The 26882-nt window shown below is 34.9% G+C and overlaps 3 protein-coding genes and 1 long non-coding RNA gene across 6 annotated transcripts; 2 read left to right on the top strand and 2 right to left on the bottom strand.

Annotated features, from left to right (window-relative positions):
- Positions 1–308: 308 nt before the first annotated feature.
- LOC112705618 (uncharacterized) lies at positions 309–2926 on the top strand. The gene is made up of 4 exons (XR_003155520.3): positions 309–877; positions 1156–1398; positions 2158–2270; positions 2370–2926. It is a non-coding gene; the product is annotated as an uncharacterized lncRNA (long non-coding RNA).
- A 2393-nt stretch (positions 2927–5319) lies between these two features.
- Positions 5320–12124, bottom strand: LOC112705617 (protein DECREASED SIZE EXCLUSION LIMIT 1). 2 transcript variants are annotated; one of them, XM_025756491.3, is made up of 14 exons: positions 11266–12124; positions 8749–8879; positions 8619–8681; positions 8469–8540; positions 8327–8383; positions 8002–8150; positions 7545–7603; positions 7370–7460; positions 6964–7030; positions 6529–6611; positions 6354–6445; positions 5940–6046; positions 5673–5736; positions 5320–5557 (listed from the first exon to the last, which is right to left on the bottom strand). In XM_025756491.3, exons 2-14 carry the CDS (start codon positions 8856–8858, stop codon positions 5459–5461), a joined length of 1113 nt encoding a protein of 370 aa, XP_025612276.1. In that variant the 5' UTR covers positions 8859–8879; positions 11266–12124; the 3' UTR covers positions 5320–5458. The 2 variants fall into 2 exon arrangements, with proteins under 2 accessions (XP_025612276.1, XP_072056489.1); XM_072200388.1 differs by lacking the exon at positions 8619–8681 and having other exon boundaries at positions 11266–11943.
- LOC112705616 (probable 1-acylglycerol-3-phosphate O-acyltransferase) lies at positions 11981–15824 on the top strand. 2 transcript variants are annotated; one of them, XM_025756489.3, is made up of 10 exons: positions 12315–12590; positions 12672–12830; positions 13170–13406; positions 13719–13765; positions 13904–14022; positions 14129–14289; positions 14535–14644; positions 14737–14836; positions 15268–15391; positions 15470–15824. In XM_025756489.3, the coding sequence occupies exons 2-10, from the start codon at positions 12691–12693 to the stop codon at positions 15593–15595; spliced, it is 1164 nt and encodes a 387-aa protein (XP_025612274.1). In that variant the 5' UTR covers positions 12315–12590; positions 12672–12690; the 3' UTR covers positions 15596–15824. The 2 variants fall into 2 exon arrangements, with proteins under 2 accessions (XP_072056488.1, XP_025612274.1); XM_072200387.1 differs by having other exon boundaries at positions 11981–12830.
- A 2308-nt stretch (positions 15825–18132) lies between these two features.
- LOC112705615 (uncharacterized) lies at positions 18133–21897 on the bottom strand. Its single transcript, XM_025756488.3, has one exon. It carries the CDS (start codon positions 21635–21637, stop codon positions 18209–18211), a length of 3429 nt encoding a protein of 1142 aa, XP_025612273.1. The 5' UTR covers positions 21638–21897; the 3' UTR covers positions 18133–18208.
- Between the last annotated feature and the right edge of the window lie 4985 nt (positions 21898–26882).

The following is a 26882-nucleotide window of genomic DNA, read 5'->3' as shown; positions in this document are numbered from 1 at the left end:
TGCAAACATGATTATAAAAATGAGATATTATTATTCTTAAAATTTGTTAATTTTTTTTAAGTATATATTTTTTTTGTAATTTTTTAAAAGTATTATTGATTATTAATAAAAAAATTATAAAAAATATATACTTACCGAAAAATTACCAATTTTTATGTATAATAATATCTTATTTTTATAATTATACTTGCAAAAAATTACATCAAAATTCAATCTCTAAAATATTTTTCAAAAATATATATTTAATGTTAGATATTATTATTATATTTTTAAATTATTTAAAAGTATTCTTGGTAATACTAAAATTCGAGTGCACATCTTATAAATAATTTGGGGGCGTTTTTTGTGGATAACCTCTAACTAATTTCTTGCCATTGTTCATCTTCCACTGATTTGTCATTCAACTCCTCGCTGTCGCTCATTCCTTCGTTGCAGCTCATCTCGTTGCTGCAAGCAATGCCGTTGTCGCTGCCTTCAGTGAGCTTCTACGATTCGGCTTCAATCTGAAGATTTGTCAGCATTCGTCTCATCACCATCGTTCATCTCCTCGCCATCGCAAGAAACACCATTGTCGCTGCCTTCAACGAGCTTATAGGATCTAGTTCTCAATCTAGCTCATCTCCTCGCCGCCACAAGCAATTCCATTGTTGTTGCCTTCAGTAAGCTTCAACAATTTGGCTTCGATATGAAGATTTGTCACCGCTCATCTCACTGCCGTCATTCATCTATGCACCATCGCAAGCAACACCATTGTCGCTGCCTTCTAGGATCTGATTTTCAATCTGGCTCATCTCCTCACCTCAGCAAGCAACGCCGTTGTTGCTGCCTTCAGCAAGCTTCAACAATTTAGTTTCGCCATCTCTGTCACTTCTAATAGGTAATCTACTTAATCTTCTTAGATTTTTTTCTTCATCTTTGTACTTTTAGATCTAGTTCATGCTCTAATGGGAAGAAACAAAGAATGCTGGTTCTTTTTTGTTATTGTGTATTTTGATTTTCATTGATCTTTTGTGATGTTGTTGTTGTTGTTAGCTTGTTACTGCTGCATTTTCTGTTGTGTTGTTGTTTTTTTGCTTTTGATTCTGTTTAGTTTGAGACCTAATCTGTTGTATTAAACTGATAATCTCATAATCTGCATCATTTGTCCGAAATTAGTACAACACAATACTTTACTTTTTCGTCAACAAAAGTCATGCCATTGTGGAGGAACTGATTGGATTTGGAGCAAGAGTGCACGCGTGTGCAAAGAACGAAGCTGAGCTCACTAAGTCTCTTATCTAATAAAATGATTCTGGTTTTGAGGTTATTGGCTCTGTTTGTGATGTCTCTGTTCCTCATAAGAGGGAGAAGCTGATGGACTCTGCGTGTTCTCAATTCCAAGGGAAACTCAACATCCTTGTAAGCTCTCTTCTTTCTCTGCATTTCATCTATTTGATATTATTCCCCAACTAACACTATTGTGTATGTTTTGAATTAACATTAACTGATACTTCAATACCGGTATAGATAAACAATGTAGGGACAAACATTAGGAAACCAATGAGAAAACTCACTGCTTCAGAGCTTTCCAGACTAATGGGATACATATGTGTAAACAAAGAGGAAAATATGTGTAGAGGTAAACGTATGTACATAATTCGAGTCTATAAAATTTCAAACAATAATAGGGAAAATTTTTTTAACATTCTTATAGTTGAAACCTTCAAGCTGCACTATAATTTGAAGGTGCAAGAGGATGACTTTGTTGGTTTAGTTTGAAATCTTGTTGGTTTCAGTCCTGGTCATATTGCTTGCTTATTAAGTATAGGATTAGACCACAAATTATGTACAATAAATGTATGTATAGAATTTGCTTTTTTATTATGATTTTCTCAATACTAATAGTAACAAAAATTAATTAAGGACATAATAAACTAATAGTTAAAGCATTCACAATGCACCATAATTTTAATCAAGAAAACGAAAGGTCTTTACTGTAAAACTCTTAATCACAAAAATATACTGAGTAGGCACAGGAAGGTGGCAACACCACCAATGTCAATGAAAATACCACTAAAGGAGGGACAGTATTAAATTCTGTGGTGAGTCCAATGTATAAGAATAGATATGTTATATTATTTTGTTGTTTGCTCTCTGTAACTCTTTAATTTGTCACAGACCAAGGCAAGAAAAGCCAAGAAGAAATTGCCAAAATTCTATAAGAGTTGGAGCAATGGCCCAATCTCAGTGAAAAAATTCCACTGTCACAATCTGCACCCCAAGCTGAGAAGGTCATTTTTAAAACATCTGTTTGATGCTGTATATTATTGCATATCAACTTCATAGACACTTTCAGTTAATTAATTTAGTAAACTTGTAACAAGCTGCAGGAGAAAACTCCAATGACAATCCTAGACCATTTAGAAAGAAACACCAGATTGTTAAGCCCACAGCTCCATGTATTGTACCCTCACCCGTACCAGCACCAGTACCAACGTTATGGTTCAAATCTCAACTTTCACAAGCTTCAAACCTGAGACTTCACAACTCACAGAACTAATGCATTGGGCCAATAGCTGATATGACAACTCCAAGAAACAAGAATGGTGCAATTTCTACAGAGACGATGGCTACTACATCACGACTTCTTAAATTTGTGCCTACACCCGACTTTAGGCCTCCAGGACTTAGGCTTCTTAAGCACCATTGATAATGTTAATAGGGTTATAGAAATGTGAATTGTTGTTTTGTTATTTTGGATGTCTAATTTGCATCTTTAAGACTTGAAGTGATACAATGGTATTTTGGCTGTTTAGTTTTTTTTATTTAGGGCCATGTTGCTGCCCATGCTATGCTATTTAAACTATGAATAGATAAATAGCTTGTAAGTATCAGTATGAATATAACATATGAACTTGTATGCTTTATATGAAATTAGTTAAATCCATGCTACATGTACAAATATTTACTGCACAATTTTGAATTAAGTTCGGGGAAGAAACTTTGAACATTGATAACAATAATTCATTTTCATTTAACTTCAAGAGTGTTAAAACACATGATTTTATCCCATTACAAAAAACTCTTGGCTAATCTAAAATTATTCATCAAGTTCTCCACAAAATTGTCGTGAACAAGTAGGTAATCACAACTCCACCAAAAAATACAAAAACACTACATCCTAAACTCAGACATCTATTTTCACCTATTTTTAATCTACATTTATCTGATTGATTTTTTAATCCAATCAACCTATCCTCTAGCTCTTTCACTTATCTTCAAATCGATTATGCTTCTTCATCAATACCCCCTTTGAGATTGTCTTCACAGCATACTCATTAAATGAAGAAACATAATCATCTAACCATAGTTGTCAGAACCGAACCAGTGATCGAACCAATCAGGTTATTGGGTCACTGGGTCATTGGTTCAACCGGTGAATCACTGGTTGAACCGATAGAACCGGTCGTACGTAAATAAAAAATATAAAATAGTAAAAAATTGAATAAAGTGACAATTAGGTCCTTAAAATTTTCGACTTCAGATTAATTAGCCCTTGAAAAAAAAAATAAAGTACCAATTTGGTCCTTCAAGATAGTAAATGATGAACACATCATGTCCCTCCATTAATTTATCATGTGAAATTTAGTGGTAATGCTTATATGTCCCTACTAATTAGTCCTAAGTCGAAATCTTCGAAGACATACTAACTCAATACTCTAAAAAATTTAAAATAAATATCTTTACTAACATTTTAATATGTAAATGTAAACATTAAAATATTTTATACTTATTTTAATAATTCTATAAATTTTAAAGAATTAAAAAAATTGAGTATAAAACTAAAATTAAATTAAATAAATATAAAATAATTCAGTTGTGTATGTATATAATATATAGAATAATTAGCACATAGATTTACAAATGAAAGCACTAACTTGATGGCATTCCCTATTGAAGCCTAGCAAGGAGGCATGGGTCACTAGATCACTGGGTCAACTGGTGAGTCGCTAATTCACCCGGTTGACCCGGTCATAATTAAATAAAATTATAAAAATAAAATTAAAAATTAAAAATTAAAATATATGTTTTAATAAATATATTAATAACAATCAAATATCAATTCCTAAATATAATTTATGATGCAAAAAAGATAATAAATTAATTATTAGTATAAAATATTTTTTTAATTTAAAAGAACACAAGAGAGAAAAAAAACATAACACAATAAAACTTGGTATTAATGTGAATTCATGTTTAAACAAAATAAAAAATGAAATTCATTTAAATTTAGTATATAATTATCTTTTGTTGTATATATTAATGAGAAACATGTTAGCAGAGTAGCATAAGAGAAGACCTTGCATGCATTAGGTTCCTGTTCGAACCCTTCAACAATGCCCGCAAGTGCATCCATGGACTCGCACGGGTCAACAGCGGTTCAGACACGAATTGGCCGGTTTTCAACGGATTTGACTACCGTTGACCGAGTCAATTACATGTTCGGTCCATAGCATCAACCGAACTGACCAGACATAGATTTTTCGGTCGAACCGGCCAGTCCGATCCGATTTTGATAACTATGCATCTAACTATGCAAAGAATGAGCAATAAACTTCTACAGTCTAAAGAGTTAACTTTGTGAGACTAATAGTTAGTACAGAATTGAACCAACCAAAACATTAATACCATGAATATATATATATATATATATCTTGAAGTAAGGGCAACGAAATAGAATAACATGAAATCCGCAATAGCACTTTGGGAGACCCATCTCTTCTTCCTCCGAGCTCCAATACTCTCACTAGAATTCATGCTGCAAGTCAAATTATCACCTCCAATTCACAAGTTCGAGAATGAACAACGTTCTCCACTCCCAATCATGGTGTCCTAGGATTTGCCTTTTGTTGTTTCACAGACAAATGAGTTAAAAGAGATTAGAAGTGCAAAGAATCATCCAAATTAAATTTTTATTTTGCTGTTACTAAAAAATGACGACATTTTTGGAGGAGGCAGAGGGAGAAATCAACCCCTATCCATTCTTCCTAATTCAACATGACACTTCACTCTAAATAAATGTCCACATCAACGCCAATAACTACCACATAGGATCTTTCCATCAATTTTAGTCGAAGGATACAATGGAGGGGCCAAAATGGCTCACTTTAGAGACGGACAAGGGCCGACATGGATGTCTTGTTTTGACAAAAATCGCCTTGTCCTAATTTAGAATGGACAAGAACTAGACTTGATGTTCACCCTAATATATGTTAAATATAGAATACATATTGAGAATATGTAAAACAACATATATAAATATACATAAATACATAGTGATTAAATTAATAATTGATTTTTATTGTCCACGTTATCAACATAAATAAGTGGAGAATAGTAATGAAATTACTAAGATAGCATTCACTCATTCATTCACATGATATAATTACAGGCATCGAATAGATTCATAAAAATTATTTCATGTTCGAGGAGGATATAATTCCCAAAGCCCCACCGTTGTGTCTTCGGAGGCAGAGGCCATAAGCTTACAATCATATGAGTAAGTTACAGCATTGCACTGCACCATTGACATTTCATGCAAATAAAAAAAAAATGCATGTTAAATAAATAAATAAATAAAATATAGTCTAATCTGCATCAGATATATAATGTAACAAACAACAATGACATACCGTTGCATGGTGATACTTCAGTATTGCTAAAGCATTTCCTTTGTGGTAATTATATATCCTTACTCTGCAAATAAGTGATCAAAGACATATTAAACAGCATTGTTTTATTAAAAATATGGATTAGTAATGTGGCAAACAAATTATTATAAATCATCCTTAGCTTGTAACTAAAATGGAATAATTTTCGGAGCATGGAGGAGTTTAAATAATATCAAGACAAGTAAAATTATAGATCAAGTTAAAGAAAAGAGTAAATGAATTCAAAACCTGTGGTCCCAACCGGCAGTTGCAGCAATTTTTTCATCAGCACGAATTGAAGTGCCTGATATGCCAGGTCGCTCCAAATTGATTTCTTTCTTGATTACACATATACCCTTAAATCAAAATGATACATAAATAAATAAGAAAAAGAAAGACTAACTGAAAGTGCATAGAAAATAACCATAGAATATAATCATGTGAAGTGTCATCTCATCATCTCATTTCTAATATTACATTTCCGCTTGACCGAATTATAGTTACTCTGATATTTGTACTGATCACACATACCATCACATTAACAGCAAATCCATATTTCATTGTATTGCTACTTAATACTTACAAGTAGCTTACTTATAATAATTGATTGTAGAACATATGTTTCAGCAGAAGAAGAAAATATAAAAAAATGAATGAATTTACCGAAGAGTGGTCCAAGCTATACATTACAATCTTGTCATCTGCAGCTCCTGAGATGCCCCCACTGCATGACCCATCAATACAGATGCTCAAAACTGAAAAATTGACCAGTTATTAACTAAAATTTGTTAAACGAAATTCAAAGGAGAGAAGAGTACAAGGACACTGAATTAAGTACCTGGTTCAGAATGGAGCTTTACAGTGGTTACTGGAACTCCAGGATTTCGTACATCCCACCAAAGCATGGAGCCATCCTCATAACTAGAACATTCGGAATACAAGTATGAGATGGTTGTCAATTTCAAAGGAGTTAACTTGGATTTTTGGCAAATTAGAAATTGAAATCCGATGTTTAAATTTCCAGAGTTCTAAAGCAAAACAACATTGGTTCAATGATCATAACAATTTGAAATCATAGCTTTGAACAATACATAAATTTAAACGCCATCTCATAAACAGAAGTCCAGCAGGGACTGGGAAACTAAATCTGTAAGAGATTGACATTTGACACAAAAATATTAATCGTTGAATTCAACATAGTCCCAACAACTTAGTGACAGAACCACACACATGCAACCAGAGAGGGAGAGAAGAAAGAGCATCAAGAGTATACCCGGCCAAGACATTTAGAGATCCCTGTGATTCAGATGGTAAAAACAATTGAAGTGCCATGCACATCCCTGAGAAGAAAAGTTTGTTTTAATATCCAAAATGAGAATAAAAAAGAGAGAGCAAAGCATAAGAAATACTGTAAGGGCTTAACTACCAATTATATGCAAAAATTGATGGAAATAAAGGATGCAACAGCACACTAGCAGGAGAAAATGTAAACAATGATGAAAAGTTTAGCACTTGTCTACTTTCCTCTAGTAAAATGCCAAAGTTTAATGGGCATCTTACTTGAATCATATATTGAAAATCATAATTATATTACAGCACAATCTAGCCTGAGAAATATGTGTTTACAAAATTGATGGCAGAAAGATGAACCACAAAAATCATATAGGCCAAAAACTAACCTCTGTCTTTGTTGCAAACTGAAGAGCTACTAGGGTTGCTTGAAGGGAGTCGTACAAATCTTTCAGCTGATTTGAGATCCCAAATTTCGACCTTCAAAGAGTGAAAAACCAATGATCATCAAAGTCTGTACTTTGGGAAATGAAAGTAATACATATATGAGGAAGACATACAAACCTCAGACGGGTTCTCCCCTGCTAAAGCCACATACTGTAGCCCGTCAGCATACATATTTTCTGTGACGTAATGAGGTTTCTTCAATGTTAGTATGTTACATATAAAATATACAGTTTATTTAAGTAATGTGAAAAACATTTAGGAGAACACAAAAGGAAATGAAAGAGACTGAATCTAAAGACAAGGAATTTGGTTCATCAAGGAATCATCTCCAAAGTCTTTTTGAATAAGTTAAAGGACACAGGAAATTGTGCAAAATGAAAGTAAATAAATAAATCCAAATCTAATCGAATTTGAATTTGATTTATTAGAGCAGAAATGAAGTCACAGCTCAATGTGTTAATGTTCTAGAGTTCTGGTATTGTAAAAGGATAGTAGAAATTCCAACAATAGGTCCAGAGTGGCAAAAGCATCACCAAATTTATCAAAGATTCATTATAGACAAATACTTGCATACCTTCGAAACTTTGAGAAGAACTTCTATCGTCAAGAATTTCTATATGAGATCGTCGCCCTAGTTCTTTTGTAGGGAAACATTTAGGATTCTTGACAGTGGAAAGCTTGCAAAAGTGATAAGTGTTGGTCTTGATGGTAAGCAGTGGACTCCTGAAAATGCCAAAAAATAGTAACACGAAGTGATTGTTCAGGAACATCTGTGTAGCCTTGTATTACAATTTCGGAAAAAGCTATAGCCCTATGAATTTTGATAAAAAAAAAAAAAAAGGGAAAAGAGAAAAGAGAAAAGAGGGATATTTGAAAATAGAGGTGAGTGAGTTGAGTACCTAGACAAAGCAGCATGAACAAAGTCCCAAACTTTAACAGTTCCATCCCTACCCTGGCTACATGCATAGCATACAAAATCATATGAATGAATGAAATGAATTCCTATGAAGCAACAGAAAGAGTTTCAATGAGGAAGAGCACCTAACGAATTTATTGGTTCCAAGGGAAGCACTAGTGGCGACAGCAACAATCCCGTGGGCAGCACTGTGTATCCTGCAATACATACAAAAATAACCCAGAATCAGAATTAGAGATGTACATAGTAATGATTTGTAAAGATTGATGGAATACCAAGAAGAAGAGAGAGTTCGATGCTGAAGGGTATCCCAAATGCGAACTTCACCGTCAACAGAACTGCAACAACAACATCTTCAGCTGAAGCCACTCAAGTTAACTAAGGAGTGGATGAATAAATAGCTACCCAGAGAAGAGAATGCGATCAGAGGGATGAAAACAAATGTCCGTCACGGAAGCACGGTGGCCCCGTAGCACCGCCACCGGATCAGGTGCTGCTGTCGCCTTCTTGCTCATTCTGCCACTGGGATGTTTTTGCTGTGAAAAGATATAACAAAAAGAAAAGAGATATGGTCATGGGAAAAACTGAAAAAGTACTGTTGGAAGTAACTAATTTTTATTTGGAATTGGGTCTGAGATACATTGGGCCCAAAGTCTAACCCAACAGCAAGAAAAGCATAAACACAACCCATTTTAGTGTGTGTTTAACTGTTTATAGAGAAAGACCAAATACAACTCGAGTTTGTGATGTAATAATAACCGCTCTAATTACTAATTATTTACACCATAATTCAATCGAAATAATCGTTTTATACAAAAATAATAAATAAAATATGAGTCCTGCTAGGGAGCTAATGGAATATTTGTCCAATGTGTACAATGGGCTGTATGAGTTAACAAATGAACATCACCTATACTATTCAGAAACCACTCATTCCAAAAACTTAAACTGATTCTTGACCTTTCGAATCTAAAGCTCTGATACCATGTCATGATACCACTCATCCTAAAAGCTTTAGCTGATGGAAAAAAGATAACACTACTGGTTATATCTCTAATACTGAATCAGACATCCCTAAACCTCCATTATACACATTGTACAAATATTCCATTAGCTTCCTATACTTCCTCATAAAATATATATAACCATTTCTAACCATAAAAAATTTGTGGTGGCAAAATTAAACAAGAAAAAATTAAACTAACAAAATGACCATGAAAGATGAGTTCTGTTGGACAAAAATACTCAATTGTTAAATTTAAAGTTAATTATGTTAAAAATCCTCTAAAATTTCCAAATTACCCTTTTTTAATCATCTTCAACCTTTTAATTCCTCCACTCATCTCATTCCTTCAATCTCTTCCACTACCATTACTCCTTTTCTCCTTTTATTTTTTTGGTTGAACCACATTCAATATTCAAATTGCATTGTTTTAGAATCCCACTTTCTTTTCTCTAACTATCACGAGCCTCCCTTCTCCACTCTCACCCACACCCACACCCACATCCGCCCTCACTTGTTGCAAATTTTGGCAAACCACCGCTGACCAAACACAACTCTACCACGTAGTCTTCGGGATTGCAGACTCGTCAAAGCTTTTGGAGTAGAGGAGGAACTACATCAAACTATGGACAAGGCGAGCGAGATGTTCGACATGGTATGGCTGGACAACAAGGTTGCCTCTTGTGGGAAGGGAGAGTGGCTGCCGCCGGTGAGAATCTCAGACAACACTTCGAAATTTTCGCACACGAACCGGCAGAGACACCATTCAGCGACCAGTCAGAGACGTTGGCACTGGAAATGGGGAACGCGCGGACAACTTTGATTCTTAGGGTTCCATTGGTTGGGGTTATGCTTGTTCAGATTATTCCATTGATTTTGGTAATGGGGTGGCTGAAAGTTTGTATTTTTCAATTGTTTTCAACTTGTGTTATTTCTTTGGTTTTTACTGAAAAATGATAAGACTAGATTAAGAGTGAAAAAGTTCTGCAGGTTGATTAATCACTAATAAGCTAAAAATGGGATTTATTGAACTTGGGAGCCCAATGTTTTGATTGCGGTGATTGAGGTTGTGAAATTTGTGGATATTGAAGATGTGCATTGATTTAGAGGACGGTGGGTTTGAACTTTTATAGAGTATAGTCTCTAGTTCTGGCAAGAGAAATTCATAGGATGAGGATTTCCATGATGATTTTGGGTTTATGGATTGTTGAGAGTAATTTTTGAAACTGGGTTCAATCGTCATAGTGGTCATGATCAGAGTTGGGAGGGAAGCTCTAAAAATCTTTGGTTGGGAGAGGCATAGCTTGAAGGAGGAAGAAAAAAGCACGGATTGAGAATTCATCTTTCATGGTGGTGGAAGAGGCTGAAGGAATCAGAAGAGTGGAGGAGTTAAAAGGTTGAAGATGATAAAAAAGGGAATTTTAGCGGATTTTTAACAGTTAAGTTTATATTTAACAATTGGATATTTTTGTCTAAGAGAACTCATCTTTCATAGTCATTTCGTTAGTTTAATATTTTAAAACATAAGTATAGTCTAATATAAATTTTAAAATATCATCCAAACTAATACTAAGATCAAAACAATATAAAGAAATCCAATGACAAAAACAATGAATTAAGATCAACAACATAAACTAAGATCAAAACAACAATAATAAGATTAAGATAAAAAATAATTTATCAAATTAAGAAGTTATCAAAATGTTAAGAACACCATAAAAACAATTTATCAAATTAACAAGTTAATAAGATCAAGAATATAACAAAACAAGGTAATAATCAAAACAAGTTATACTCAAACAAGTTAATCCAGCAAACCAACAACAAAACAAGAACTGGAATAGCAACCAAATTAAAGCAACAACCAACTAAACAATAACTGAAAATCAACAGAGGAACGAGAGGGAGCTGGAGCTTACCTGAGACTTTCACACGTTCTGAAAATCAACAGAGGAGGGAGAGGGAGCTGGAGCTTTATAACTCAACGGAGATGGCTGAACAGCGGCGGAACGGCGTCTGAGCAGAGGCTGGACCACGGGACGGAACCGAAGCTGAACAGAGGCTAGAAGACGAGGGTTGGAGCGCGGCGGAACAGAGGCTGGACGGCGGCGGAAGCACGGCGTAACGGCGGCGGAAGCATGGCGAAACAGAAGGGAAGCTCGTCAAAACAGCCGGAATAGAGGCGTTGCGATGACGTTGGAGCAACACGGACGGCGTCGGTGGCTGGACAGGTTGAAGAACGGCGACAAGATGGAGGTTGCAACTTCCTCTGCTGCCTTCAGAGATGGAGGTCTTCTAGAGTTGAGACTTGAGAGAGAGGCCAGAGAGCTGAGGGAACTGGGGACTGCCGGACTGGGAGAGTGGGTTAGGGCTTTTTGTTTTTTTTTTTTGTTTTTTTTTCCCCTGATTGGTGTAAAACGGTGCCGTATAAAGCTTTTCTTCAAAAACTGGTCAGGCTTTGATTCGGTTCGACCGACTGGTTCCTGTCCGGTTTAAGACCGATTTTTGGTAGGCGGTTTTTCCATTACCCGAACCGCTGCAGACACCGGTTCCGGTTCGAACCTGTTTCCAGAATCTTGAACCTTTGAGAAATGTGTTGTGATAAGAAAGAATTGAATGCCCATTTATAAAATTGGGCTGCTAAAGTTTTCAAGAAAGAGAATAGAGATTATTATGTAAAACCAATTTTAATAAAAACTGAATTTGTAAAGTTATAAATAAGATTTCATAACCTTATGTATATGATACAATCAATAAAAATAATAGACTCTCTTTCATAATATTCTTTCTCTTCATACTATTCTCTTATATACTTTATTATTATTAAATATATTAATATAGTAATTCCAGTAAATATTACTATTTGAGTTATCTAATTATATTTTATATTATATTTATTACCTATTTCTTATTTATTTATTTATTATTTTAAGAATAATAGCAGATATTGACCGGCAGGGAATAGATTAGGTTCATATTCTGCATGAATGTGCGTCACTGCGCGCGTAAGCAGCAGCAGTTGTTAAGCAATAAGCATGTTTGACGCTCCCCAAAAGTCTTCTGTTGCCTTCCCTTTTGAGAAGGGAAGATTCATACAAGGCTCGTTCCAGTTGCTGCTAAGTGCTAAGTTGCTAAATAATTTGTAGACAGACTATTCAAAATATTTTCCTCATTGCGTGGAGCGTAATCAACCGCTAATTGCTTTGCACTCTTTGACATTATTTAATCAATTTTGAAACCGAAGGTATCAATCATCGACCTTACCTTGCTTCGAACAGAGACTGAGGAGATTCTTACTTCTTAATTCGTTAAAACACACAATTAGGCTCTGTTGGTCTGCAAAAATGGCCGGAGAGAATAGCAAGAACGACGTCGCAGTGTATCCTCCCAAAACAAGACGGTTGTGGCCTTCTCTTCTCCGTTGGATTCCGACTTCAACGGAACACATCATCGCTGCCGAGAAGCGACTCCTTTCTCTCGTCAAGTTAGTATTTTTATCCATATTTCCCCTCTTTCATTATTTTTACGCTCCTAATTCCGAACCCTAAATTTCAATCAACTAATTTGGTTGCATACTATAATATTTGTTATGACTTATGATTTATGAGTTACGACCATATCAATATGCACCATCAAACTTTATTGAAAATCATGATCAATTTTCAGGTGAAATGACAATCATTGCTGAACTGTTTTTCATTAGATGAAGATGCTATCTTTAAATTTATGCTCCTTTGGACTTTTGTTTGACTTAGCATATATCTGGTATGAAATTTTCTGTCTGATTCACACATTAAAGTTACATTTTTATTTTGATTGGCAGGACTCCCTTTGTTCAAGAACATGTTAATATTGGCTCAGGTCCTCCTGGCTCTAAAGTTAGATGGTTCCGTTCATCAAGCGACGAGCCACGGTTTCTTAACACTATTACGTTTGATAGTAAAGATGACTCCCCTACGCTTGTAATGGTCCATGGATATGCAGCTTCCCAGGGTTTCTTTTTTCGCAATTTCGATGCTCTTGCAAATCATTTCAGAGTCATTGCTGTTGATCAACTTGGGTGAGTTTGACTTTTTTTAATGGTCTAAAACTACATTTCTGAGTTATTGCTTGCTTTGCCTGGTCTCATGCTCCATTGTGATGTAAAAATAGATTTCTAATTGAATATAGACTGCTTAATTCAGTTAATTTAGCATTTTACATTGTACCCTATTTGTTAAGCAAAAACGACATGAAACGGTGATGGTGTTATTTTCATTATCTATTATTACCTGTTCTTATTTTTATTTTATACATTTTGAGGATAGAGGAAGAGTCAAAGTGAGGTTTACAACTTTTCCCTTACTCGCTGTCTTGCATCTGTTTATTGTAGCTGGGGTGGATCAAGCAGACCTGATTTTACATGTAGGAGCACTGAAGGTTAGTTAAGTATTATGTGTATATTGTCACTAGATAAAATGCAATTTTGTGGTTAATTTGGAATTGAAAGGTTTTACTTAGTTACTTATCTTAAAAGTTAATGGAACACCAACTTATGATTTGTTGCTGATACTACAGAAACTGAGACATGGTTCATAGATTCTTTTGAAGAATGGAGGAAAGCCAAAAATCTGAGCAATTTTATACTGCTTGGACATTCTTTTGGTGGTTATGTTGCTGCCAAATATGCACTCAAGGTGAATCCCTTCCCACATTTTATTTAAATGCTACATAGTCATGTCTCTTTTTTTTTTACTTCTTTATTTAACTTTGCTAATGTCTGTTTCAAAAAATTTTATATAGCACCCTGAGCATGTAAAGCAATTGATTCTGGTGGGACCCGCTGGATTTACATCAGAATCAGATCCAAAGGCTGAGTTCATTATGAAGTTTCGAGCAACGTGGAAAGGAGCAGTTATGAACCATCTATGGGAATCTAATTTTACGCCTCTAAAAATTGTCAGGTGAAACCACTTTGTTCCATAACATTTTCTTTTAGGAAGTTTAGGTTGCTTTGCCATGCTTTATTAAATCTCGGAGCTCTCTAATTGTAAGGAGTTTATGTTCTCTTCATATACATTCGGGGATTATGCAGTATGGATATGGAACACCTTGATTTAAATACTTGTTTTTGTTTCATATGTTAATCATTTTTTATTTTATTTAGTTGCTTCTTTTTTTAAGAATATTATTCCTGTTCTTGTGGCAGAGGTTTAGGTCCTTGGGGTCCTAATATGGTCCGCCGATATACAGATATGAGGTTTGGTACGCGCGCACAAGGGGAAATACTGACTGAAGAGGAATCAAGATTGCTCACAGGTATGGCAAGATAACACATTGATATGTGGATCTGGTTTAGAAGTAATTCACATAAGACTAAACTCTAATTTCCATTTTCCTCTCTATTATAGATTATATGTACCATGTATCAGCGGCCAAAGCTAGTGGGGAGCTGTGCTTAAAGTACATTTTTAAATTTGGTGCATTTCCTAGGATCCCCCTCTTTCACAGGTTTTATGATCATTCTCCTCCCTGTTTATAATTTATTATTCATCTTTAGCTGGCTATATATTTAAAAATGATAAAGCTGCTGGCTTGCCTGTGGGGGTTGTGTGTAATTGCATCTAATGAATTGTATATATCTAATACGTTTCATCAAGAAAAACACATTTGCACTGTGACAACACTAAGGGGGAAAACAAAACATAAAAGAAGAAAAGAAAGAGTAATAAATGGGATAAGAAGCAAAGTCTACTTTTTTTATTGACATTATCAAGATAATTTGTTGGTAAATTTCCAAACTTTCTAAGAATAATGCGTATGATTATGGCCTTAAATGAAGGTCTTGTTGAGTATTTATCTTAGGTTCAAATGCGAAGTCCTGTTTTAGTGTGCACTAGGCTTAAGGGTAATGCTTTAACTGGAGTTCTTTGGTGTTACAGTGCCTCAGAGTGGAAAGTACCCACCACATTCATATATGGTTTTGACGACTGGATGAATTATGAAGGGGCCCAAGAAGCTCGCAAGGATATGAAGGTTCCATGTGAAATCATTAGGGTCCCCCAGGTATAACATTCTCCATTTTTCTGAAAGCTATTTTTCAATGATACTGTTGGGCATTAACAAAATAGTTACTTGTTACAGGGAGGGCACTTTGTGTTCATTGACAACCCAAGTGGTTTCCATTCTGCTGTGCTTTATGCTTGTCGAAAATTTCTTAGACCTAATACAGACAATGAATCTCTTCCTGAAGGGCTAACCTCTGCATAGAGAACAATTTTGTGCCAATCGTGTCTATATTATTTATTTCGTTGTATTCACAGGACCAATGCATGTGGTGGATGTGGTAAATTTGTTCTGTCAAAGCAAAATTAGGATAAACTTTGTTATTCTTTATAGATGATTATTATTTAAACAATTCAACCACGCGAACAGAGGTGTTGAGAGATCTATTCTTTTACAATTTAAAGCATATATTATATTGATTGAACCAAAATAATTCCAAGAGTTGCAACATCCATAAATTGGGTTATGAACTTTTAAGTATTCTAAACTAGCATAATGCTTCCGCGATCCAATACATTAGTTCCTATTTAAGGAGTTTCTCCTAACTAAGGAAACGAGTTCAAGAGAGGAGCACTGTTGCAATTATTTTTGAAGATCAAACATAAGCTTGTAAGAGGAGGGGAAAAAAACAATGAAATGTGCTTGGTTCCCTACACTTTCCAGTTTTCAGTTTAGTCTTTGCCATCATATCTTACGTAAGCTGTCATTAATTGAAGTTAAGAGTGACAACGACCCATCAATATTACTCTTCTTTTCTTTGGTTACAAATCTATCAATCTTTCAATACACTTAACTAAATACGTAGAGTCTGCAAAATGTCATGAGCTAATAAATTCCGGGTTTGAAGTTGTGGGCCATTATTTTATCAGACGTTTGGTGTTTCCTGCCTGAAAACAAAAGGAGGAAGGATGAATTCACAAGAGCACATTAACGCAGTTCTGTTAGTTTTTGTTGGCCAGGGCCATTGCCATGCCATGCACCCTGCATGCACCTGCACCACCCACTATTCATTCATTTTAATTTTAATTACAACATGTTGCTGTTGTCGTTTACAACCTGAATCTGTCAGTGACTTGAATTGGATTCTTCATTTTATTGGTCCCGTGACTTTGCCTGTGACAGTGGACATGCATATATCTTTCGTGCTAACATAAAATTTCTTCACAAAATTATATGACTGCTATTATGCACTAGGGTCCACGTGCAACCTAGCCCTACCCCTATCAAAATCACATAATCCTCTTTATTCTTCCACACATTTTTTCATTTTTCACAGAATATTTTTTCCCTCTTTGTATAATTTTTTTTATACGTTACAATTTTTTTTCTCACGTGGACGTCGTCCCTTTTATTCTATTTTTTTTCCAACACATGAATTGAATGGTATTCTTGTGATCGTTGGTGAAATATCAAATATCAAATGGCAAAATTACACATATAAAGTGTTGGTGGTACCGGTTTGCAGAGAAAATAGCGAAAAATGAGCAATGTTAAGGGCTAGCAATATTTGTGATTGGTAGCCATCAACTAACCATTAATGATGATTTGATGGTGTGAGATTAGTGTGAGATTTCATTCAATGACTCACCTTTCTCTGCTAGTTACATGCTGGCCAAAATGTAATAAGATTGCTGGCCCCCTAGACTTTTTCGCGAAAAATACTATCTCTATATAAGTATTTAGTACAGGAAGAATTTTAGAGGTATCGAATACACTGATATTTCAATAAATATAATTTATAATTAAAAAAAGTTCAGAATCTAAATATAAAATTTTACAAAATTATTATTTATATATTAAAATTAACTGTTAAAATCAGTCATTAATATATTTATATATAAACATATATATAATTTAACTTATTTTTAATAGTATTTATATTTTATTATATATTTTATATTGATGATTAATTTTAATAAATAATTTTGGTATACACATTCCTGTGTTTCTTTATCAATATTCAATAGCATTTTTTAAACAATATTTGATCAGGTTTTTCCTGGCTGGCTGCTACCTAGAAAATAAGAAAATTACTTCTTACTTAGAACCAGAATTTTCACAAAATAAATAAAAAAAAGGAATTAACGGTTACTGACTGCCTGCACTGGACAAGGTTTTCTGTATATATTATTTTCCATAATAAATCAAAATCATACTAATAAATTAATAAGTGAAAAACAAAATCTGATTTGGACAAACTGAGAGGTCCCATTCGCCAATTTTGACGAGTATTTGTCTGTTTCTGTTCCATATTATGCCAAGCTCCATGTTAGATTAACGGTTACTTTCCAATAGCTTCCCAGATTGACACGTGTCAACATAGCTTTTTCCACTTCCACGACAACGATACAAAATCCATCATTATATATATATATATATATATATATATATATATATATATATATATTAAAATTAATATATTAGAATATAAATACATATTAAAAATAAATTAAATCACACATATATTTAAATATAAATATATTACTAATTATTTTAGAAACTAATTTTAGTATTTAAATAATATTTTTAATAAATTAAATCACACATATATTTAAATATAAATATATTACTAATTATTTTAGAAACTAATTTTAATATTTAAATAATATTTTGATACAAAATAGCTTCTCGTTTTGGCGGGATAAGGCTCTCTCCCGCTTTGACCATAAGTCAACATGCGGATAAAAATTAACAACTATCGTAATCATAGTAACCGAACAACAAAGAAAAAAGAATGATTAGAAACTACAAAGCAAATTTCTACAACAACAATTAACGAGAATAATGATTAGATTTGATTGGATAATTAAAAAAGAATCATGCAGGGGAAGGCAGTGTTGTAGGATCGGCGGAGGAAGGTATATCGGGTCCGACGCGACAACCTTCTAGCATGAAAACAATGTCAGGCATGGAAGGGCGATCAAGAGGGTCAGGTGATGTGCACAACAGAGCCACCTTTATACCCAACAAGAACTCTTCCCACTCGGAAGATTCAGGATCAATCTCAAGCAAACCAGGTTCCAACAACTCTGAAATCTGACCCCTTTGTAACTGCTTCTTCACCCACTTCACTATGTCCTCATCTTGCGTAAACATCACTGGTTTCTTCCCAGTCAGAATCTCCAACAACACGATCCCAAAGCTGTATACATCTGCTTCTTTCGTTGCTTGCCCCGTTAATGCTGCTTCCGGTGACACATAACCTAAGCTACCAACTGGGGTTGAAGACGATGAAGCTTCTGCTGCTGCTGCTCCTGCTATGGTTAATCTCTCTAACCCGAATTCGGACAAATGGGCCTCGAAATCTGCATCAAAGAGAACATTTTGAGGCTTCACATCACCATGAACAATTGGCACCGAGTGCAAGAAACTTAGCCCTCGAGCAATGCCCAGTGCAATGAGGTGCCGCATTGGCCAATTCAGCACATGTCCGTCTTGTTGCGAAGCTTCTTGAAGCAATGTTCCTAAGTTCCCGTTTGGCATGTAATCATACACAAGGAGCCTCACATCTGGTGCTCCTGCGTAGTATCCACGAAGAACAGTTAAATTTCGGTGCTTTACTTTTCCTAGTGACTCTGCTTCTTTGCGAAACGTGGCCTCGTTGATGGATCCGTCAGTGAGGCGGCGAATGGAGAGGACCATGCCGTCTTGATAGGAAGCTTTGAAGACAAGACCGTGTCTCCCTCTGCTCAGCACATTCTCCTCATCAAAGTTTCTTGTTGCTTCCAATGTCTCCGCATATGTGATTTTGTTGTTGAACATTACTAGCTTTGGTCCTCCATTTTCACCGCTTCCTCTGCCTCTTTCTCCCGTGCTTGTGCTTGTGGGGCTTCTTTTCTTCTCTCCGGTTACCCCTTGCCGGAGCTTGTTTCTCCATCTCCAGAGGCTGTAAACGTAGCCGCAACAACACAGTGCCAAAATGATTAGTCCAGCCACAGCCACGCCTATGAAGATTATTAGTCTTCTCCTCTTTCTCCTTCTTACGTTTGCGCATTCTCTATGCAGAGGCTTGCCGCATAAGTTTTGGTTCAATGCAAACACGGAAGGGTCATTGAATCTTGAACCAAGCATTTGTGGAATCTCACCCTCAAGTTCATTGTTGGACAGATTTAGATTCTTCAAACCATTAATTTGAGAGAGGCTAACTGGAATTTCTCCATTCAATTGATTCGAGGAGAGATCCAATGAGGACAAGTTTGATAATTTGGCCAGGGATTCTGGTATATGACCTGTGAATTGATTATCATCCAACAAGAGTGAAATCAGAGCAGAACATTGTGATATTTCATTTGGTATATCACCCTTCAATCTATTGTGTCCCAAATTAAGCTCCTTCAAATGTGAAAGGAGCGAGATATCATCCGGAATGTTACCATCCAAACGATTTGAATGCAGCTCCAACACTTGAAGTTGAGAACAATCACCAATCTCAGGAGGTATTGAACCTGAAATGCTGTTGTGAGACAGAGAGAGAACACTCAAGGAATCCAGGAATCCATAGGTTGGTGGAATTTCCCCAAAGAATGCATTATGAGTGAGATTAAGATACTGAAGACTAACAATGCTGCTGAAACCCTCGGGAACAGAACCACTCAATTGATTCTCTTGAAACGCAACAACTTGCAAACTTGGCAGACCAAATAGTTCAATTGGCAATTCACCTGAAAGGTTCTGCTTGCTCAAATCCAACACAGTTAGCTTCATCAAGCTTCCTAGCGTAGCAGGAACCTTTCCGTAGAATCCACATTGACTTAAATTAAGAATCTCCAAAGCTTTCAAGTCCCCAATGATATCAGGTAAAACTTGACTGGAGAATCTGTTGTTGCTGAGATTCAGAGCACTCACATTCCCTAAATGCATTATCTCAGGGGGCACAGTGCCAGTCAGATTATTATTGCTTAAATTCAAAGTCTCAAGCGCAGAGAGTGTCCCATAACCGGCGGGAATAAAACCGGTGAACACGTTTCCAGCGAGTGATAGCATCTTCAAGTTACCAAGTTCGGCAAGAAATGAAGGAATAGAGCCAGAGAATCGGTTCCCCTGAAGATCAAGAACCCTTAAAAACCTACAATTCACAATGCCGCTCGGAACTTCTCCGTGTAAAGAATTATTCGCCACTCTTAGTTCCTCCAGCATGAAGAGGTTTCCGATATCCGAAGGTAGAGTGCCCGAAAACGAGTTTCCAGAGAGATCTAGAACTTTCAGTGACGTGGCACTAGTTAACCAAGAAGGAAACTCAGCGTGAACAACGTGATTCTGTTGAATGTCAAAAACTTCCAAGACGCTGTTGATGACGCAGTTCTTTGTACTTTGCGGCTCGGAAACTCCCGTGAGAAAATTAAAGCCAAGCTTAACGATTCGAAGGGACGAAGAACCGCACAACAACGAAGTGGGGACCGAACCTGAAAGGTTATTCGTTGAAAGGGACAGAACCTGAAGCTTCGGCATCGTCCCCATTGTTGAAGGGATTAACCCTCCGATGGCATTCTTCTCGGCGCTGACGTGGACGAGGTTGGTGCAGTTTGCGAGAGCTGAAGGTAAGGTCCCATGCAAGTTGTTGGAATCAAGCCAGAGATACTCGAGCTTCTTTAGAGCTCCGATGGTGACCGGAATCCCGCCGGAGAAGCCATTGTAGGACAAGTTGATTAGCTGGAGCTGAGATTTGGAGGAGAAGTTCGCCGGAATGTCGCCGGAGAATGTGTTGGATGACAAGTCGAGGTACCGGAGGGAGTCCGTTATGTCGCCGATGAGTGTTCCGGAGAGAAGGTTGTGGGCGAGGTTAAGTACCTGGAGGTTGGTGAGGTTGAGGAGCGGCGGAGGGAGGTGGCCGGAGAGGGAGTTGTTGTGGAGGTAGACTGCGCGGAGGAGGAGACAGTCGGAGAGGGAGTGAGGGATAGGACCGTTGAGGTTGTTGGAGTGGAGGCTGAGCCTCCTGAGCTGAGTGAGTTTGGAGAGCGAGTTAGTGAGTTGGCCACCGAGTTCAAGACGTGGTAAGCGTAGGTCGAAGACTCGGTGATTGTAACAGAGGACGCCACGCCAGTCGCACGGCGCTGACGGCGTTGAAGGGTCCCAGCCGTCAAGGGAGCCCATTGGATCCCGGAGGTTCATCTTAAACGCCGTTAAGGCCTCGATCTCGGCGATGGTTACTGTGCTCCTAGTTTGTTGGGCGCACGTTAAGGTGATGGTTATTGTGGTGAAGTACGCCACAGCCGTGAAGATGAGGAATGTAGCCGTTGTTAGTGCCATTGGAAGGAAGAACAATGTGGGAGCTGGCAACTCAGTAGCAAAATACAGTGCTAAGGTCTGAGACTGGCGTCTCTTGTATTTTTTATTTCTTTTATTATTATTTTGGGAGCGTTGCTAATTGCATTTTTGTTCCCTGTTCCCCACAAACCACAATATCAGTGTGTGCGCTCTTTTCTCTTTTATCTTTTTCACCTTGCTTCGGTTTAATTTGCTTTGCTTGCTCGCTCGCTCTATTCCCGAAACGGTTCTCAGAAGGCTTTTGTTGGCCTTTTTTCTACTATGAAAATGTGATGTTGGGTGAAAAGACCATCTTATATATCCGTAACCGTAAGGAACGAAGAAAGGCTTCTTTGTGCTTTTAGAGCCGTGGTATTATTATATAATTATATTTCTTGTGAATATATCTTAATATCTATTTTTAGTTTTTGGTGTTAGGCCCACCATCCATATTTATTGTTTGGTGGCTGTTTCTCTGTACTCTGCTGTTATTAAGTTTATGGTCATTGGTGCTGTCATGACTTTTGACTGAAAAAAGTGAAAATCCTCATACGAGATAATAAAGGACAAAAGAAAATTAATGGTAACAAGATTAACAAAAGTAAAAAGAATAGTACAAGTGTGCAAGAGAGAGAGAGAACTAAAAAATAAAAATAGAAGGGAGTTGGGTGACTAATTTTTTTTATATATCGTTTTAGTGTTGATGTAATTTAATATTTAACAAATTTCTGAGAATATTTGTGACACAAATAATTTGTGAAGGGTATATTATAAAAAAAATATTTTTTAATTTAAAAATTACAATTCACAAATGGAAAATTATAAATCACAAGATATTTTTTATTTATAAATACAATTTATAAGAATATATTGGCATTCCATAAAAGGCGTATTATCGAGGCTCATTAATTTTCATATGAGAAAGTAACGTGTGTTATTCAACGTTATGATGGTTTGAGGAGATAATACAGTAATGTGACGGCGTTAGTTAGCTGAGCAGGGGCTAGTAATCGGACCGTCCGATTTCTTTGTTGGAGAAAGGGGGTGCACAAATCGGACGGTCCAATTTGTGGTTCAGGGAAAATTTCGTGCATAGTAATCGGACCGTCGGATTACATGATGCTGCGATATTTGTGGTTAACTTAACTGAAATCGGATGGTCCGATTTGCTGAATGATAAAAATTCTGAATTTGAAAGTGATGAAAATCGGACGGTCCGATTTCAGGGGGTAGTAAAATTGGCATGCGGTCGGACCGTCCGATTTATGGTTTTATATATACCTCGACATTACCCGAAGTCTCCATTTTTTGTTAGTCTGTGAAATTTCTCTCCTGAAACCCCTTTAGTTCTTTCTTCTTCTTCTTCATTGTTTCGGCAGCAGCTTTTATGTTTATTGTTTGAAGATCCTATTTGCAGCAAGTTTGAGAGTATTTTCTATGAGTACATCATAATGGATGATAGAGTATTGTTAAAGATTTATTATCATGGGCAGATTTTATTACAAACAGCTGAAAGTGTAAAATTTGTGTGTAAAAATCCATTGGATATTATTATTCCATTTACATTGTCGTTTGAAGAATTAAAAGGTGTAATTTGTGAGAAGATGGATTCTCAAATATGTAGGAGAATATCGTGCATTTTGTACAGGAACCCAGTATCTGTATTTGGTGGGTTTGTTCAGTTTCAAATCAAATATGTAACCGATGAAGCGAGCATGCAAGATATGTTTTCAGTGTACATGGAAACTCGCTCACAGATATCATTCATCGAGCTGTATATTGAGTTTGAGCAGTCGGAAGCAGACCGGAATATTGAGATGGAAAATTATAATAGTGATAGTGAGGAGGAGTTTGAAAGTAATTATGAATGCCTTGATCCGGGTGGAGATGGAGATCAGGCCGAGGACACAATGCAGGCAGATATGGCCGATGTGGCAAATGCACTAGTAAACCAAATACAAGTGCGCCAAACATGCCGAACCCCAACTAAATTCTCTAATCCCGCCGAAGTTACGGAGCAACGGCAAAAATTTCCAGTGCACTCCTGCCTCAGACTTGTCCCCAAACATAATGGTCCCAAATAATAACATTATGTGACACTTTACATACCTCTGAACCTGAATATCATTATCTAAGACTATATGTTCTTTTAGTCTCCGAAACCAAGTCAACTTTACAAAACTTCCTCTACATTCTGTCTTCCTGGGTGCAACACCAAAATGATGGAGACATTCGACCTCTAACGCCTCATAACTACTCATAGTCGGTCCTGTAACTGGAAGATCATTTGTCGGAAGTCCAAAAATTACCGCCACATCCTCCAACGTCACGGAACACTCGCCAATTGGAAAATGAAAAGTATGCGTCTCGGGCCGCCATCTCTCGATCAGAGCATTAACCAATGCCGATTGACATTGGACAACTCCAATCTGCAAAACGTAATAAAATCCAGTCTCCCGCAAATGCCCCTCCACAATTGGATTATATGGATCCGGTGGCATATAATGATCGCATATTAACATTCGTGAAGCCTACAAAACATAGCCATATATCACATTAATCAAATATAACCATACTTGATTAACATACCATATTTAACATTCTTGCATTCTCATTATCATATAAGCAACATAACATAATTAATAAACATTAAATGAAACTAAAATTAACATCTACTTATTACTATTATTTCCATGAAAGCTATATTTTCTAATTTCTACATCCTAACCTTTTCTTAATAACGATTTCCATTCGTTCAATGTAAATAGATAGAATGAATGTTAAACTCAAATAAATTTAAAATTAAATCTAATTATTATTATTACTCGACAGCAATATAAAATTATATTTGTTAATTCTAACTTCAATATCTAAACTAAATCCTATTTGGTTTATAGTAATAACTATTAATAATATCTAATTTATATTTATATAACTGATTCCCCACTATTTTCTTGTATATTATTATTATTATTATTATTATTATTATTATTATACGGGCACATATAGAAATTAAATTAACAACCATACATTACATTATTCTACTAACTAACCACATTATTATTATTCTTACAGTAATTAACTATCTAAACTAGTTTAACTTACTAAACTAACCCTAAATTAACGGTCACTAGAATAATAATAATAATAATAATAATAATAATAATAATAATAATAATAATAATAATAATAATAATAATACCTCGTTCAGGATAAATAAATTAATGTCACTAATCACTAATTATACTTACACAACTCTAACACTTGAAATAACTAACTAACAGCATACATTCACTAATTATAAAAATTGCATGTAATCTAATTATTATTATTATTTAAATTAAAAAAAATTAATTTAATAAAATAAACTTACATAATTAGGTTGATCAAGATAATTAACAATGTGTAACTCTGGACGATTCACATCTTTTGTTCTTCTTCTCCTTGGCATTTTTCAACTCCTCCTCCTTGAATTTTTTTGCTGCTGAAGCTTCAATGGAAGAAAGAAAATGAATTTTGAAAGCAATACACGAGAGTGAGAGAGGAACGAAGTTGGGGCACTGGATGGAAGGCTGGGGTTTTACTCCAATGTGAGAAGGGGTCCACTCCCTGGGTTCGTGCATGTTCGATGCGTGGCCTTGGTGCGCAAATCGGACGGTCCGATTTGTTCATCATCCACGCCAGTAATCGGACCGTCCGATTTCATACCCCCCAAATCGGACCGTCCGATTTCAATTTCGCAGCCCCCACACTCCTGTAATGCACGCCACACCCCAATATCGATGGAATACACCAAAGCTACCATCATATTAAAATTAAAAAAGTGTATTATCGATTCTCAAATTTCTATTTAACATCGTTCTATTTAATGTATATTATTATGTAATATCAGAATAAAAAATTAGAGGTTTGGGTAAGTAAAGAATAAAAGGGTACGTCTAAAATGAGCGTAATATTTATGTATTTATTGGATGTGTCATATTTATATATACTATTAAAATTTATTAGATAAAAATTAAAAAATAAAAAAAACATTCATGAACTCTAATAAATACAGAATATTTTAGTACATAAATAAATACTTTAAATAACAATACCTTAATACATAATACTTTAAATGGCAATAGAATATTTTATTCTTAAATAATTAAATATAAAATATATAAATACAAAAAAATATGAGTATTTTTTCATTGAGATTAATTATTATGTAAGAAATTTTTATAATATTAAAAAATTATATTAAAATAATATTTGGATGATTTTTATATTTATTAATATTAATTATTGATTATTTTTTAATAAATAAATTATATTATAATTTTATGTTAATTCATAATTGATTAATGATTAATATTCATGAAGTTATGTTACTCTAAATTTTATATTTTATAAATATTTTATTTAAATATAATTTTTTTAACATACAAATGTATTATTTTAATAATATCATAATTTTATATTTTTTAATTATTCTAAATAAATATTTTATCAAATACTAATTAAAACCATTCTTCCATTTGCTTTTACTAATCTATTTTCTAACTATTATATAAAATTAAAATCGTATTAATGAATTTAAATTAAAGTTAATTTAGTTTTTTATTATTTAGAGTGTTTTTCAAGCAATAATTTTTACTCTTTACTCTTCTTTTTCAGTTTTATTTTGAATTTTAATTTAGTACTCAAAGGTAGTAAAATTCCATTGATACGGAAATAAAGTTACAAAATGGTTAATAGGGTAGAATAAATAAAATAATATGATACCCACATTGCAACATCCAAATGAAACAACTTAGGATCTAAAATATTTATATTTCTCTTTTTTGCCGTCTATTCTATTATCTATTCTATTATATAAAAATCAAATTTTACCTTTAATGATAGAATTAACGTAGCATGTTTCTACTTTATTTTGTTTAACTCATTAAAGTCAATTTGAATTAATTATATCAACTAATTGATTTGAATAGATATTTAAGTATCACACAATTTAAAATTATGTATATTAATTATTTGATTTAATTTTTATGATATATAAATTTAAGGAATAAATTAAAATAAGATAATTTATTACTTATTTAAATTGAATACAACAAATATAAATTAATTTAGTTAAAAATTTACTACTTTCTAATCTTCTATACATAAAAATGACAAAACAAAATTATAAAAATAATCTTTTTATCACTTTTGCTATTTTAATTTTATTTTCTTTGTTTTTTTATGTATAATTTTATTTTATATT

This window comes from Arachis hypogaea, chromosome 8 (genome assembly GCF_003086295.3).
Source record: "Arachis hypogaea cultivar Tifrunner chromosome 8, arahy.Tifrunner.gnm2.J5K5, whole genome shotgun sequence".
Classification (NCBI taxonomy): domain Eukaryota; kingdom Viridiplantae; phylum Streptophyta; class Magnoliopsida; order Fabales; family Fabaceae; genus Arachis; species Arachis hypogaea.
This window is presented reverse-complemented; position numbering and strand designations above follow the sequence as displayed.

What these genes read in the sequence shown, in the direction of transcription:
- LOC112705617 (XM_025756491.3), bottom strand. Translation starts at nt 8,858, where the DNA reads ATGAGCAAGAAGGCGACAGCAGCACCTGATCCGGTGGCGGTGCTACGG. An exon ending in GATCGCATTCTCTTCTCTGG is followed by an intron (nt 8,682 to 8,748) that starts GTAGCTATTTAT and finishes TTGTTGTTGCAG; the next exon opens with TTCTGTTGACGGTGAAGTTC. An exon ending in ATAGCTTGGACCACTCTTCG is followed by an intron (nt 6,047 to 6,353) that starts GTAAATTCATTC and finishes TTTTGATTTAAG; the next exon opens with GGTATATGTGTAATCAAGAA.
- LOC112705616 (XM_072200387.1), top strand. Translation starts at nt 12,691, where the DNA reads ATGGCCGGAGAGAATAGCAAGAACGACGTCGCAGTGTATCCTCCCAAA. An exon ending in ATTGCTGTTGATCAACTTGG is followed by an intron (nt 13,407 to 13,718) that starts GTGAGTTTGACT and finishes TGTTTATTGTAG; the next exon opens with CTGGGGTGGATCAAGCAGAC. An exon ending in AAATCATTAGGGTCCCCCAG is followed by an intron (nt 15,392 to 15,469) that starts GTATAACATTCT and finishes TACTTGTTACAG; the next exon opens with GGAGGGCACTTTGTGTTCAT.
- LOC112705615 (XM_025756488.3), bottom strand. Translation starts at nt 21,637, where the DNA reads ATGGCACTAACAACGGCTACATTCCTCATCTTCACGGCTGTGGCGTAC.